The 14,799-nt window shown below is 45.8% G+C and overlaps 1 protein-coding gene across 2 annotated transcripts in view; it reads left to right on the plus strand.

Moving 5' to 3' along the window:
- The window catches only part of ISM1 (isthmin 1), a 73,575-nt gene that overhangs the window by 43,420 nt on the left and 15,356 nt on the right, over positions 1 to 14,799 (plus strand). For both annotated transcript variants that reach the window (XM_059134051.1, XM_059134052.1), the window contains exons 2-3: positions 2,256 to 2,495; positions 11,346 to 11,610. In XM_059134051.1, the coding sequence (XP_058990034.1) occupies positions 2,256 to 2,495; positions 11,346 to 11,610 (505 nt within the window). The remainder of the gene's footprint in view (positions 1 to 2,255; positions 2,496 to 11,345; positions 11,611 to 14,799) is intronic.

Here is a 14,799-nt window from a genome sequence, read left to right on the forward strand (position 1 = left end):
GTAAAGGAAGGAGAACTCCATTTTTAACCCAGGTAAGCATTGTGTCCCAGTTACTACAACGAAGTTAGGGTTGGATTTGCAGGAAATCCCTGAAGCAATTGGCAAGCAAGCCTTGGTCCCCTTCCGAGAGTTGCACTCACAAATTTCTCTGCAAGAAGTTCTCCATGAGAATCCAACTATGCTCACTAATGCTGCTGGAGATGTTTTAAAGTTGGGGATCCAGCAAGAAGAAGAAGACAGCAATTGCCTTCAGTTCTCTCCCCTTGGACTATGATAGACAGAACTCTTAGGTTGAGAGAAGATTTAGCATGTTCCTTTCTCTCTCTCTCTCCTTCCCCTGCTCTCCTCCCCTCCCCCCTCCCTGTGCTGGGCTCAGTCTCAGCATAATACATTTGGCCCTCATTGCGTTGAGCAATGCCCAGGGAATGCCAGGGCAACTCCCTTTACGAGGATGTGCCAGGAGACAAAAACCATGGCAGAGAGGTGGCTGGAAAGGTGAACAAAGGCACTGCCCTTGGCCACATTTCTTTAGCAAAAACCAAGGGCAAGCAAAAACACGATGACGAACATTCAGCTTCTCCCCGCCGTGTAACTCTCTAACTGCATGCTTTAAAGAGGAAAGAGCAGACAGGCTATCTTTGTCTTGCACTTGCCAGGAAGGGTGCCCCAGCCTCTTGCTGGAATCGCTGAGGAAGGGTTGGTGTGCAGACTGGTGGTCCCTTGCCCTCTTGGCATCTTCAGCGGAGGTGGTCTCTGCACCAGCACTTTTGTTCCTCAGCATTTCTGTTTAAAGGATATAGGAAAGATCCATGCCTTCAGATTAACTAAGAAGATATTTATCTACTGCATGTGTTTCATTCTCTGGCCGTTCTTGACCTTTGGTACTTGGAGTCAGGAGTGTTTTGATACTAGATGTAACCCTTTGGCTGGGTCAGAGGCACCGCGGTGGGGGCAGGGAGTGCATGTGGAGACAGTGTGCTAGAATATACACTCCGAAACCCCGAAACATGCCCAAGAATAACAAGAGCATTAACCACTGACCCAAACGCTGGTGAAATTCTATCTCTACATCTCCCTTCTCCAGTAAACATGAAAATGCCATCCCTGAAGGGATGGAGGAAAGCTCCAAAGAGAGGTCCAGGGAGAACAAGAGGAGGAGAAGGGCTGGTTTGGGAAAAAGGTCCAGCAACTTCTACACTCTTCAATCACTACAAAATTTTTCCCCGAATGACAACTAAATAGAGACATTTTTTACTAGCTGGGAAAAACAACAGCCTTGAACTTTTCAGAATAAAGGCATTAAATTTCAAAATGCCTTCTTGTCACTCTTTCTTTGGCTATCCCCGTCTTTTCCTTCATCACATATTATCTTCCCTCCTTCACTCCATACCGGTCTCAATGGCCTTCTTTCCATCCCACAAAGGGACCAAATTCATCCCCAGCTCAGGACTGTCTTACTTGCTGTTTCTTCTGTGAAAATGTTCCTCCCGAGGTTGCAGCAGGTGTTCAGGTCTTGCCTTCCCAAAGAGGTTTTCCCAGCAACCTGTCTAAGGTCGTCCCTGGCCATTCTCCATCATGTTCTTTCTTCTTACTGGTCACCAATTTCTGATCTGATTTTGTCATATTTATTATTTTGTTCCCTCAATTAGTTGTAAGTATTAAGAGAATAGGGCCCAGGTCTTGTCCGTGGCTCTATCTCCTATGCCTAGAATGTGGTTGACACTTGTTGACCCGATGGATGGATGGATGGATGGATGGATGGATGGTTGGTTGGTTATAGTCAATGATTTGGCTCAAACATTTTATCCAGTTTGGTCAGATCTTTTGTTCCATGACATGCACCACAGAAACAAACTCTGGACATTGAGGCTGTAACTAATGCCAGAGTGATTAATTAATTGAAGCTATGAAAAGGAAATCATCCTCTGATTCCAGTTCTGAATGAATACCCATTCTCCTTCAAAATAGCACTTTTGTGTTGATGTGCTTCAATGTTTAATAAATATCCCATAACACTTTAGCTCTTAGAAAATTCCAGAGCAGCAGGCTGGGAAAAGTTCCCTGATGGTTTGGCTTTTTGAAGATGGAGTAATTAAACCAAGGGAAATGAAGATGAATTGGGAATACCATCCTGGTTTAATTCCAGCCACTAGCATTGTCTTTGCTCTTGAATTTAATGGACTGTTAAGGGAGGGGGTATTCTCAAATCACGTGCCTCCTGTTTATTTGTTCCTTTGCTTGTTTATTTGTTTTAGAATAACCTCCACATGGAAAGTGACTCTGCATCAGAAACGAGCTTTCCTTTCTCCAAAGAAGCAGCCGGGGAACATCTGGACCACCAGGCTGCACACCAGCCCTTCCCCAGACAGCGATTCCGGCAAGAGCCTGGGCACCCTTCACTGCAAAGAGATGGCCCCAGATCCTTTCTCCTTGATCTCCCAAACTTTCCAGATCTTTCCAAAGCTGACATCAATGGGCAGAATCCAAATATCCAGGTAATGCTTGAGAGTTGAAAGAACCTATTTCTTTGTGTCCTGATCTGATGTCAAAGCAACCACTGCCTTACCGCACTTGTATTCTTAGCCCCTTATGATTCTGGTTGACAATCAGATTATCTCTGTAGGACGAGTGTTTTATTGCATCTGTGTGACAGCCTTCATTGGGAGATGCACCATTATTTGATGCACTACTAAAGAAAGAAAACACTGATAATTCAAGTATGACACTGAATGCAATGTAATGCAATGTAATGCAATGATTACAATACATCCTACTCTCAGAGATGTTGATATGCCCACACAAAACAAAATTATATGCCCTGAAATTAACAAAATAGGGTAGCTATAGAGAAGGGCCAATTTAACATGGAAGCTCACTTGGCAAAGTACAGTATGATTTCAGAGGTACTGGGGAAGGCACACTCTCAAATCCCACTTAGCTTACCCTGGACACCAGCAATTCCTTCAGGAGGTGACAACACTTCATTGCTCTAAAATGTAAAGGTCTGATTCAGAAAGTTGGGTGAGAGGAAGGGACGTGAGAACAGAAGTAGCTGGGGGAGACATGAGTCTGTACCGCTAAGATGGGCTGGAATGAAGCTGAAGGAAATAGGTGGTTAGGGAAAAGGGTACCTGGGATTAAAAATAACAGCCCTCCTCTATGCTGAAATAGATATGCTTTACAAAGCAAATGTTGATCTGGTTTGACTCCAAACACCCTCATGAAGGAGATGAAGCCCACATCCTTTTTCCATAATCAGTAATGCAGCAGGTACTTAAGAAGTTCAAATCTAGGCTCCTGGTCGTCCTGAGAATACTCACCCTATCAATCCATGTTTCACAGACAAACTCTTGATTTTGAATTTTGCTTGTACTTCCCTCTGTGTCTTCCCAGAGATGGTGCCCATGATAGCCAAGGAAGAGGACTAGTCAACAAGGCAATCTCATCTCTATGGTAGCTCCTGTCCACCTTGAACTTTCTTCTCCATTCTTTGCATTTGGGGAAGGGCAGCATTTTCTCATTCTTCCTCTCTGCTTCAAATTCCAATTAGCTTACAAGGCCAAAAGTTCCTGAACCTGACCTCAGAGCAGTTGATCCTTAATTAAGTTAACTCTCCCTCTCTCAAGACTAACATTCTCTGCATGACACCTTCCAGATCAGATTTCGTTGGTCAGAGTTCTGCTCATCACGCCAGTGTCATAGCGGCTAACAAATGTCACTGAGAATACGCCCCAGTTAGAATGTTGACCAGCCCCTACTGTGTATAAAATACTGTGTTAGGGTTATGAGAAGGTAAGAAATGTATGACCTTCTCCATCCAAGAATGACATAGATATGAAGGTCCCGGCTACCACCCAAGACAGTGCCAAAGGGAACATGGAGACAGAGGAGGGAAAAATGCTCTGTTCCATTGTGAACAGGTATGAATAGACAGGAAGAAATAGAACAGGATACTGGTAAGGGTCTAGATATGAAAAATGTTCCAGAAGTCACTTTTTGACGACCCTTGCGCAGAAATCACTGCATGCACCTGTTAACATTTCCAGAGAGTCTTGCATTGTTCTAATTGATTAAATGGAAAAACAGGCCTTTCACTCCACTGTTCTTTCTCCAGGAAGTGGTTACATGGCTCTCTGCTAAAGAACAAAGGATCCACTTGGGGGAGGTGCGGACTGGCAAAAAAAGGTGCAGACCTCTCCTTACTGTTACTCGACAGTGCTCCCCCTTGGGTCTTTACCTGCAGGAAGTGATTTTTCCCCCCTTCTTTATAGATTATATGGTTTTGAGACCAGGCCACTTTCACTCCAAGGGAGCTTAGGCCATGTCCAAAGCAATTTTAGGCTTGCTCTGGCTCACATTTTTCCCCCACAGGTGGGAAATGTCACTGTGGGATTTAATGCTGAGTATTGAGCTATTAAAGTAGTAGATTTAAGAATGTAGGGACTCCTGGGTGGTTCAGTCATTAAGCGTCTGCCTTCAGCTCAGGTCATGATCCCAGGGTTCTGGGATCGAGTCCCGCATGAGGCTCTCTGCTCTGTGGGGAGCCTGCTTTTCCCTCTCCTTCTCCTTCTGCCTGTTGCTCCCCCTGCTTGTGTTCTCTCTCTCTCTCACTGTCAAATAAATAAATACAACCTTTAAAAAAAAAAAGGAATTTCTTATGTAAAGTTACAAGAAAATGCCTGGATGCAGGGGAACTGAAGGTTGCAGGGAGTGTCCTCTCATTGGAAAGTTACTAAGTACATGGGGCTCTACCTAAGAACCAAATTTGGAGCAGAATTTCTCAGAATCCCCTGTCTCTCTCCCAGATAATTCTGTGAGCCTAGGAATCCCCAGACCTCACTTGGGCCTTTTTAAAACATAGACCTAAATGTCAGGAAAGAACAGTGGTTGAGATCCTCAGACCTAAGAAACCCAGATTCCTTTTCCAAAAAGGGCAGGGCACCCGTAAAGTCTGGGCCTTCTACAGCCCACACAATGGATCAATCTGTGCATGAGGTCAGTAGAGCACCCAGGGTTCCAGGTCATTTTAAATCATCCTCATCTGTGTGGTTTAGCTGGATGGGAAGTAAAGAATGCTCTGGAACAGTTCCACCTGGCTTCCTGAGAGCAAGGGGCTGTTGGAGTTGGTGGATATGGAGAGAACTAGAATGAGCCAAAAGGGCAGAAATTAAATGGAGGTGAGTTATGAGAAGGTCCCACACGAAAGTCTGGCAAAGCCTCTTGGACTTTTATCGAAGGCAGCTTCCCTGTGCACTGTCAGTAAGGCATGACTGCGGAGATGATACAAGTGGAAATTCTTTGCCGTGTCCCCTCTGAGACATGTTTACATAGACTTACAACAGGGGCAAAGTAACAGTCAGTGCTTTGTTCTCACTCTGTCTAACCACCACCCCACCTCACCTGCCCAGCACGGGAACCAAAAGTTCACCTTCAGGTACAGGTTCAGAAAGGGAGACCTTGGAGCACAGGGCGGGAAGAGAACAGGGGCGCTCCTGGATGTCCTTGTTCCTTTCCTGAGTTGGCCTTTGGACAGCAAAGATCCCCATAGCTCCCAAGAGCTTAGGTTTCCCCATAGCTGCAAATATCAGAATATCGTGCAAAGCCCATGAAGTCTAAGGTACGACCACCTTTCTGCCCACTGTCTAGACAAGCCACTCCACTCCTGCTCTGCACAATCCCCATGGCCGTTTAGCCTCCCGCAGGCCATTGAGAGGGGCAGGAGCAGCCTAGGTTTTATTGATCTTATGATCTGTTGGCCCTAAAGAAAAGAAAATTGAGCTGTGTTTCTGGCCTTCTCTTTCTGCAAGACCACAAAAGTCACTTGGAAAGATGTTCAGAGAAAGAAGGAAGCAGCTGCTCTCCCTGAGAGCCACAGCCTAGGCCAGTGTGTGAGTGTGTGTGAGTGTGCGTACACAAGAACGCATGCTTACATACAAGCGCACACACACACACACACACACACACAGCACTGGCCGCCACAGCCCCATGCACCAATGCACTTGAGTAAACCAGTTCCCTGGTGGTCCTTTAAAAGATGAGGTGCTTTCTAAAAGGGGGTGATGGGTTCTGTTTTGGCAGCCCTTACCCCTTCCTTACAGCACTGCTCTTTTGTTGAAATGCACTCGTTTGACACGGGGCGGTTCAGCCAAGCAGACAGCTCCAGTGATCCTCCGGGGCCGTGAAAGCATTTTCTCTCCCTGGGGAGCAGAGCGAAGACAGGTGACGGGGCTTCCACTGCCAGGGCCCCTGGCCTTGTCTCCCCCCGTCCCTTGGCAACCTGCCCCTTGCCCCCACCTAGCTGTCCTTCACTGAAGCTGGGGAGCTGAACAGGAATTTAATACCTTCTCTCTGAACACCCCCACCCCATCCCCTCCAGTGTCTGAAAGAGTTTCCCACGCTCTGGGTCTGGGGTCTGCTGTCCCTCCCGCCAAATAACCCATACCTTTCCAACGTGACACTGCCAAGCCCGGGCAAGGGGTCACCTCCCTCTTAGACCTCTTAACTTTGGGGAAGGGAAGTGCTTTAAAAAGCCCAGCTTGGGGGGGGGGGGCTTTTTTAAACCCCCCTTCCCTCTAAGCCAGGCAGGACCCGCTTAGGGCCGTGGAAGCGAGTGGGGAAAAGACAAGGCACAAGTTAGAAAGACACAGCCTCAAAGTCCTGAACCCAATCTCCGTATTAAATTTGAAACAATAGTAGAAGTCGGATTTCATTAAAAATAAATAAATCAGTCATTCAGAAAAGAAAGGAAATTCTCCCAGGAAAAGTTAGACTCGAACTTGAGACTTGTTGGCTGGGTTTTCCGTCTGCAGCTGATGGTCAGATAACAAAGACAAAAGTCTCTAAAATAAACTCATTATTAGGCTTTCTCCATCAATTCCTTACCACAGTAGCTGTTCACAACCAATTATTTCTTTCCTGGATCGAGATCAGGATTTATTTCAACCAATATACCGATTTCTTCTTTTCCCACTGAGGGAGACTTAAAATAGTCACCTAGAGATCTTTTTTTTCCCCTTGCACAGACTTATTTACATGGCCACCAGCCTCTGGAGGGCCACAAGATACAATCAGATGGCTTGGCCCCAGGCCTACAAATGTATGTGCTTGTACTTTTTATTCCCTTTCTCCTTTCTCTCTAAAATACTTTCAGAATGGCAACTGTGACCAACCAAGAACCAGGGAGTCTTTGTGCCCAAAACATGACCTCACACACAACTCTGGGGACAAGCCTATATGGTGGAGATTCTTACGGGGGTATATTGTCCAGAATATGAACAACAGAGCCCACTGACCTGTGCTTGGGATCAAATGTCCTGAGGGCTTGGCCATGATAGACAGCTTCCTGCAAGTTACTGGACCTCTCTATGCCTCAGTTTCCTTGTCTGTAAAATGGGGATGGTAATACTATACATGAGTACCTCTGTCCTACAATACTGCACAGAAGCGGGGGTTGTGGTGAGGATGAAGTAAGAGCATCCATGTGAAGCCCCTAGCAAGAGGGACAGGTATATGGGAAGCTTCCCCAAACAAGTAGGTGCAGGTTGGTGATGACCATGGATTGAGATGACAGAGGAAACGTGTATAAAATAATGGGGAATCACAAGAACTTGTGTTGGGACAGCTCTGTGTCTTCCTTGCTCTCTTCACCTCAGGAACGTAAATTCTCCACACCGGTTTCTGTGCCTAAATTTCAAATATAACTTGTGGAGAACAAGCAAGAATGTCTGGGCCAGCACGCTGCGAGTCCCAGAGCACTAATCTCCGTCAGCTGGGTTGCCATAGTTGTTTCTGGGGCATCAGTGAGTCTGAGAGGAGGGGATTATCTTTCTGCAGCAATTGTCAAGGAAGGAAGGGGGAGCGTAATCTTGGCCTTTCACTGGAGGTTGTTTTCTTGTCCCTGGGTGCTCTGCGCTCCTGAGGAAATCACTTCACCTTAGGGCTCACATTCCTGTCTGGGAAATACTGACCCATGCCTTCCTAGTCACCATAGCTTTCAAGGCTTAGAGGGCCAAGCTAAAAGATTCTAGAAGATTCTCCTGAGCTGAGAAGGTTAAGACTTCTGTTTTCTCTAAGTCATTAGTTGATTAACCGGTAGACTCTTCAGATTAAGTGTAAGGAGTTTGTTTCTAAGAAATGTCTTAACTATCAAGAGAAGGAAGGAAGCTAGTAACACTTCATAGGATCTTATTCTCATTTCCAATTTTGGACAGAATTCCCCCCAATTGGCATGTATTTTGGACTCTCTTTCTCTCTCTCTCTCTCTTTTTTTTTTTTTTTTTTTTTTTTTTTTTTTTTTTTTTTGGCACTGAGAAGATCCTGCCAGAAGTTGGACTCGGGTCTTTTGAAAGCATTCTCTTGCTTGTGCTATCTTGATTCATGGTATGGAAAAGTCCAGAAGAAATAAATATGCTGAGACACCTTAGTTATGTGTATGAAGGAAGAGAAAAGATGGTAAGGTCTAGCATCTTTATCGGCTTGGAAATCTGCTGTATTCACTCCCACACCTTGAGCTCATCACATCGATTATTGTTTAAGGCATCTTTATCAACCCATTCTTTGATGCTAACGAACATGTAAACAGAATGAGAGCAACAGGACCTGTAAAACTAATCCCCGCCTTCCAAGAAGCCACTGATCATGCTCATTAAGTTTCTTTAATTGGATGCCTATAAAACTTCAGGTTCAGGATTAGAGTTCTTCTTTTGATATCAGTATAAGATTTCCACATTATTAATTGTAGGGAAGGGTGGATTCTAAGGTTTGTGTGTTTTTTTGTTTTTGGCGGGTTTTGTTTTGTTTTGTGTTTAATTCAATTGGGGCAGTGGCCAGAAATTAAAGGGGGAAAAAAAAAAAAAAAACCTCTGAGCTGTTGAGATTTAGTCATCGATATAGTTTTTGGAGTAAATTAGTATTTTGCTACTCCTTGCCTGGCCAGGCAACAAGTCTATTTTGTTTGGATCCGAGCAACGGTTTTGGAAAAAGAAATCGTATTGACGGTAATAGCTTAAAACATGAAATTGTTTTTATTCCCGGCTTGGAGAAATTGTAGGGCACGTCTTGCTTAGGCAATCCCTTTGACTCCAGTCTGAATACAAATGGAATACCAAAACTGCTGGGCATGTTCCCCTTATCTTCTACCCAGAGACTGATTTCATTACCATAATTGCAGGCTTGCCTGGCTTTGGCAGCGTCTCACCTCCGAGACCCTTAATAGCCTTACAGATGGTTGCTGCCTCTCAGTTGTTCCATCTGTAGGCAGAGGGAGACCGGACTGCGGAGGAGAAAGATTATGTCTCCAAAGGCTCAGTATTGCCCTGTCACCACCCAGCTGCACACTCCTGCAACACTTGTCCTTCCAGAGCTGTGTGGGGGTCCCAGCCACTTTCCAGCAACCAGCCATTCCAACAAATGGCAGTGAATCAAGACCAATGATTCCTTTTTCTCTTTTTTGAAAGATTACTAAAAGTTTCGTGATTATTTATAAATACGCAAGGGATGCTTACAAGAGGGGAGAATTGTGGTGGTGGGGAATAAAGCCAGGGATGCCCTACTAGGCATCCCACACCAGAAAAAAAGATTCACGTGACTGGCTGCAGCCCGGGGACTCTCTGGGATGGATGGCAGTATCTTGACCTTGCATATGGACTACACAAGGCCACAGCCCAGGCCCAGCATTGGCCCAGCAACTTCCTTGGAAGGTCAAAGCAAGGAGAATTCCAGTCTCCCTGTTCCTAGCCCACAAGGAAGGGGCTATTGGTCTCAGGGATGGGCACAGCCTGGTGCAACTTGGCAGAGCATCCCAGCAACTCTCTCAGATGTCGGCCTAGGGCAATACTGGAAACGCATCTGCCCAGTACAGCTTGCGCTGATTACTCAGAGCACGTGTTTCTGATTCATTTGCACACAACTCATCCAGGGGGTGTTGCAAGGGCTATGTGATGGCCAAAGGAACCCAGTGAGTCTCTTATTATATTTTTTAAACAAGTTTCTCAGCATTGATTGTCTCTCGGAGCCAAGAAACTGCACTCTTCCAGCCCCGTGACTTCAAAACGAAGCTCTGTGAATCTGAAAGCAAGTTCTAACCTTGGCTTTGGAATTCTCTGTTCTGACCCTGAGGGTCGATTGAGGAGTGTGCTCATGGGGTCCGGATATGGGATGAGTGAAAGTCACAGCTGTGGACTTTGAGGACCTTGTGCTCACACCTCCACACATGTGGTGGCACCAGCCCCCGTCAGCCCCTGTGGCCTTCATGGCCCTTGCTTGCATGAGGGGATGGTATTTCTGTGGCTTTTTGAGAGGCCGTGTGGCAGTTGTTAAGAACATGGGCTCTGGGGCTAGGCATCCACATCTGCCACTTACCAGCTGTGTGACCTTAGGCAGATTGTTCACTTCTCTGTGAAAAGCTAACCTGTTGCTGCCCAGCTACCAAAACTTAACAGCTTGAAGCCATGACCATTGGATTGCTCATGGTTGTGGAGGTTAGGAATTTGAACAGGGCTCCACCAGTAGAGCTGGTCTCTGGTCCACATGGTATTAGCTTTGGTAACCCAGCTGGGCTAAAGCATCCAAGGTGGTCCCAGCTCACATGACTCGGGCCCTGGAGCGGGCCACTTGCCTGAGGTACCTCAGTTCTCCACCAGGTGGCCTCTCTGTTCACCTGGTCTCTATGTTTAAGGCTTCCTTACCCCTAGTGGTGGGAACATTCCCATGGAATGAGAATGGAAGCTGTAAGACCTCATAAGCCTTGTCATGGTGTCACTCCTACCATATTCTATTGCACAAAGTAAGTCACAAGACCGGGCCAGAATGAAAGAGAGAGGAAATCCCTTCTTAATGGGAGATGTAGCACACACCTGCAAGGATGGGATAAATTACTGGGGCCATCTTTGCAGAGAGTCAACCATAGGGGCCAATTAACAGTACCAACTTTATACATATAATACATATAATAAATTAATATATGTAGACCATTTACAACAGTGCCTAGTACAGACTTAGTGCTCAATAAGTGTTTGGTTTTATTATAATTACTCTTGTGTTACTTCAGGGACACATATAGTACATGTTTACTGCTTGAATTGAAGACTTCCCAGCTACATAATCATTGGTAAATCAGGAACCCCAGTATCCTTCCAGCCTGAGGCCCATGTACATCAGTCCTATTTGGTCATGGGGCCCATTGTGCCATCTCTGGGCTTTTTCCATCCTGTATCACCATGTAGTCTCAGCATTCCTCCATGAGAGACACATCCATCATTTTTCTCTGCTCTCCTATTTCTTCCGAGGGTACCTAGTTTGGAGGATATAGACTCCTCATTGACTCTGGCCTGTTCTGAATTCTTCAGGTCACCATAGAGGTGGTGGACGGTCCTGACTCTGAAGCAGATAAGGATCAGCATCCAGAGAATAAGCCCAGCTGGTCAGTCCCATCCCCCGACTGGAGGGCCTGGTGGCAGAGGTCCTTGTCCTTGACGAGGGCCAACAGCGGGGACCAAGACTATAAGTACGAGAGTACCTCAGATGACAGCAACTTCCTCAACCCCCCCAGGGGGTGGGACCGTCCAGCCCCAGGCCACCGGACTTTTGAAACCAAAGAGCAGCCAGAATATGGTGAGTTTACCACCCAGTGATATAAAATTGGTGGGGAGAATAAATGAGGATGTTGAGATCTAATGGACATGGAGCCAAGCAAAACCCAGTTTACAGTACGTGGTTTTGGGTCTTCTATGAGGCATACCTCATAAAGACTTTGTTCCACAGAAGCCCCAAGAAGGCACCAGCAGCCACATTTTTCTGGAAAGACTATAATTTTTAAATCATATCAATTATCCTAGGAGAGAATTTTTTTTTTTTTTAGTTAGGGATATTTGAGGTTCTGCCTCACACACACACACACACCCCGAAGCTTTAGTTTTATTTCTAAAAATGAGGAAATCACCAAATCTACTTCCTGATGTATTTTAGTGTAAAAATTCATACTGAAAATCAATTTAGTCCAAAGATAGGTATCTAGCTCCTTCTTTTGAGCAGGCAGCCATGTTACTTTGACATGGGCAGTAGAGCAGCCCTTGGGAACCCACAGGAACGTGTGCTTAATGGAAGGCTGTCAATGGAAGGCTTCAAGACAATAAATTTCAAGATGCCAAGTTGGGATTTCTAGTTTCCCAAGTTTTTAGAGAAGGGGAGGGAAGGTAACAAGCACCTTACAAATTCAGTGAGTTAAATAATAAAAACTGTTTTTCAGTTGGGATGGGAGACAGAGTGGGGGAAACTCAACTCCAATCCATCATTCAGGGATCCAGGCTCCTTCCCTCTTAGAGTTCCACCAACTTCCAGGGCCTGAGTTATGCACTGAATGCTCTACATCTGGTTGGCAGCCAAGGAGACAGACAGGTAGAGCCTGGAAAAGGCACACATGCTCTTAACCATCTCGGGCTGGAAATGGTACACACCACATCCACTCAGACTCTGTTGATGGCACCAGTGATATAGCCCCCACCAAGATGCAAAGGAAGCTGGGAAACACATCCTGGTTGTGCAAGAAGGAAGAAACCTGGCAAGGCTTCATGGGGAATCGGGAAGCCTGCCTTGTGTTATAAGAATATTTGAGGTCATATGTATGCCTCCATCATGACAGTGTTCTTGCGGCTTCACCACCAGCAGTCTTAGGAACAATGGTTATATGACGGGAATGACCTGTCTCGCACCATTATACTCTCCCCCTTACCTCCATCTCTCAGTAAAAAGACCAGCTTTGTGCTAGAGAGTCATTTCTGCCACTAATAGACAATACTAAGCAACTTCCAAAACAGGGAGACCTTTTTCTAAAAGCATGTCTTATGGCTGGCACCATGCTAGGCTCCGGGAATCCAAAAATTAGAAAGACACTGGTCTTCCTTAAAGGGGATCTCACTTGTCCATGGACAAGGGAGAAAAGTTGAGTGATAGAGGAAAACACTGCCAGGGTAGAAATACACATCACAGGCTAGGGAAGCAGAAAGGGAACTCCGACACTCCTAGCTAGGAGGCTTGTAAAACCTCCCCTTTTCCAGAAGAAGTAAGAGTTTACCTATTTTCCAAGAGAAAAGAACTAGGGATAATTACCAACATTTATATAGCACTTCCCAAGCACTAGTCCCTCTTCATGGCATCTCACATATATTAACTTATTTAATCAGCTCTCTGAGGCAGATACCCCATTTTACAGATGGGAAAACTGAAGCCTAGAGAAGCGAAGCAACTTGACCTTGAGGCAAGTCTGATACCTCTCAGGCAGTCTGAGCCCAGAGTCTGTTCTCCTAACCACTTTTTTATCCTGCCTCTCTGGGGAACAAAAATAATCATATCCTTTATGACAGCAGAGTGATTATGGAAATGCATGCTTAACTGGGAAGACAGAAATGAGAGGAAAGTCCTATGGTGTTAAGCAAGGGAAACGCAGAGGATCCCTGGGTGCCAGGCCAACATGTCACAAGTTTCTGACTTAATTATTTGCCCAGAACACAGGGGACATTGTTTTGAAGACTAGAGCTCAGACCCTCCCCATCAGAATCCCTGACTACATAATTAAGAGCTACCAATCCTGGCCTCAGCCCCTTCCCTTTATACTAATAGTCCTCAAGATGTGAACCCCAAATCAGCCGCATCGACATGGCCCGAGACTGTGATAGGAATGCAAATTTTCAGGCCCCAACCCCAGGCCTATTGAACCAGCCACTCTGGGCTGGATCCCCCAAATCTGTCTTAGAACAAGCCCTCCAGGGGGCTCTGGTGCCCTGAGCCCACTATTCCAGAGTGACGGTCCTCAGTCTTGCTTGTTCCTTATACTCATCCGAGCAATTTTTTAGATCCCAATGCCCAGACTTCAGTTCAGTTAAATTGGGATCTCTGGCGGGTACAGCCCAAGCATCAGGTTTTAAGAGCTCTGTGAGTATGCTCTTAAGTGGGCGTGAAGCCCAGCTTAAGAGACACTGCTATCCTTCTGCTGAACTAGAATGTCCAGGAGTGAGACCTGGAGCCGGTCTTTCATTGCTTTTTTGTTTCTTTCTTTTTGCAACCAGCATCCCCTGATGATTCTCAGGCTCACCAGAGTTTGCAGACCATGACTAGAAACAACTTTTGCATCTAAAGCCCTTACAGAATACACTCTGGTGAATTCATGAACATGAAGAACATCGTCCATTTCTATCTTGAGGATAGAATTCAGTTCTACTGGGACCATGACTGTGGCTGCCTCAGCTACCTTTACCATAACTTTCTAGGCCTAGAATCCCTGTGGAGGTCTTGCATCTGGATCTGACAGCAGCTCAGGGCCATGGAGAAACTCCCATCTTTTATGGTTTAGGACTATCTCTTAGTAACTCCCTCATCGTTGGAGTAGATCCCAGGACAGCTACTTTATCAAAAAAATCTTGTCCCTTATAATACCCCTAAAGGAATCCTTCTCAGATTTTAACATGAATGCAAATCACCTGGAGGTCTTTTCTAGTGTAGCTTCTGATCCAGTGGCTGAGGCCGGCACTGCTGGTCTTCGGACCACACTTTGAATAGCACGACTCTGTGTGGCAAATGCTTAGCAGCAGGCCCTGTGAGTGAAGGAATGGCTGCTTCTCTGACGGGTTCACAAGGATCATGTGGTTTCCAGAATTCTCTGTAGCATCAGAAAAGCTGAATACTCTTTTTTGCAATCAACAAGAAACTATTAAACAATTTCTAAGTATTTGTCCCTAGGTCTGGTGCTGTGAAGGATCCAGGGAGAGAAGGCCTGGAAAGGCAGGGTTCCGGCAGCGCAAACTTCCT

This window comes from Mustela lutreola, chromosome 9 (assembly GCF_030435805.1).
Source record: "Mustela lutreola isolate mMusLut2 chromosome 9, mMusLut2.pri, whole genome shotgun sequence".
Taxonomy (NCBI): Eukaryota; Metazoa; Chordata; class Mammalia; order Carnivora; family Mustelidae; genus Mustela; species Mustela lutreola.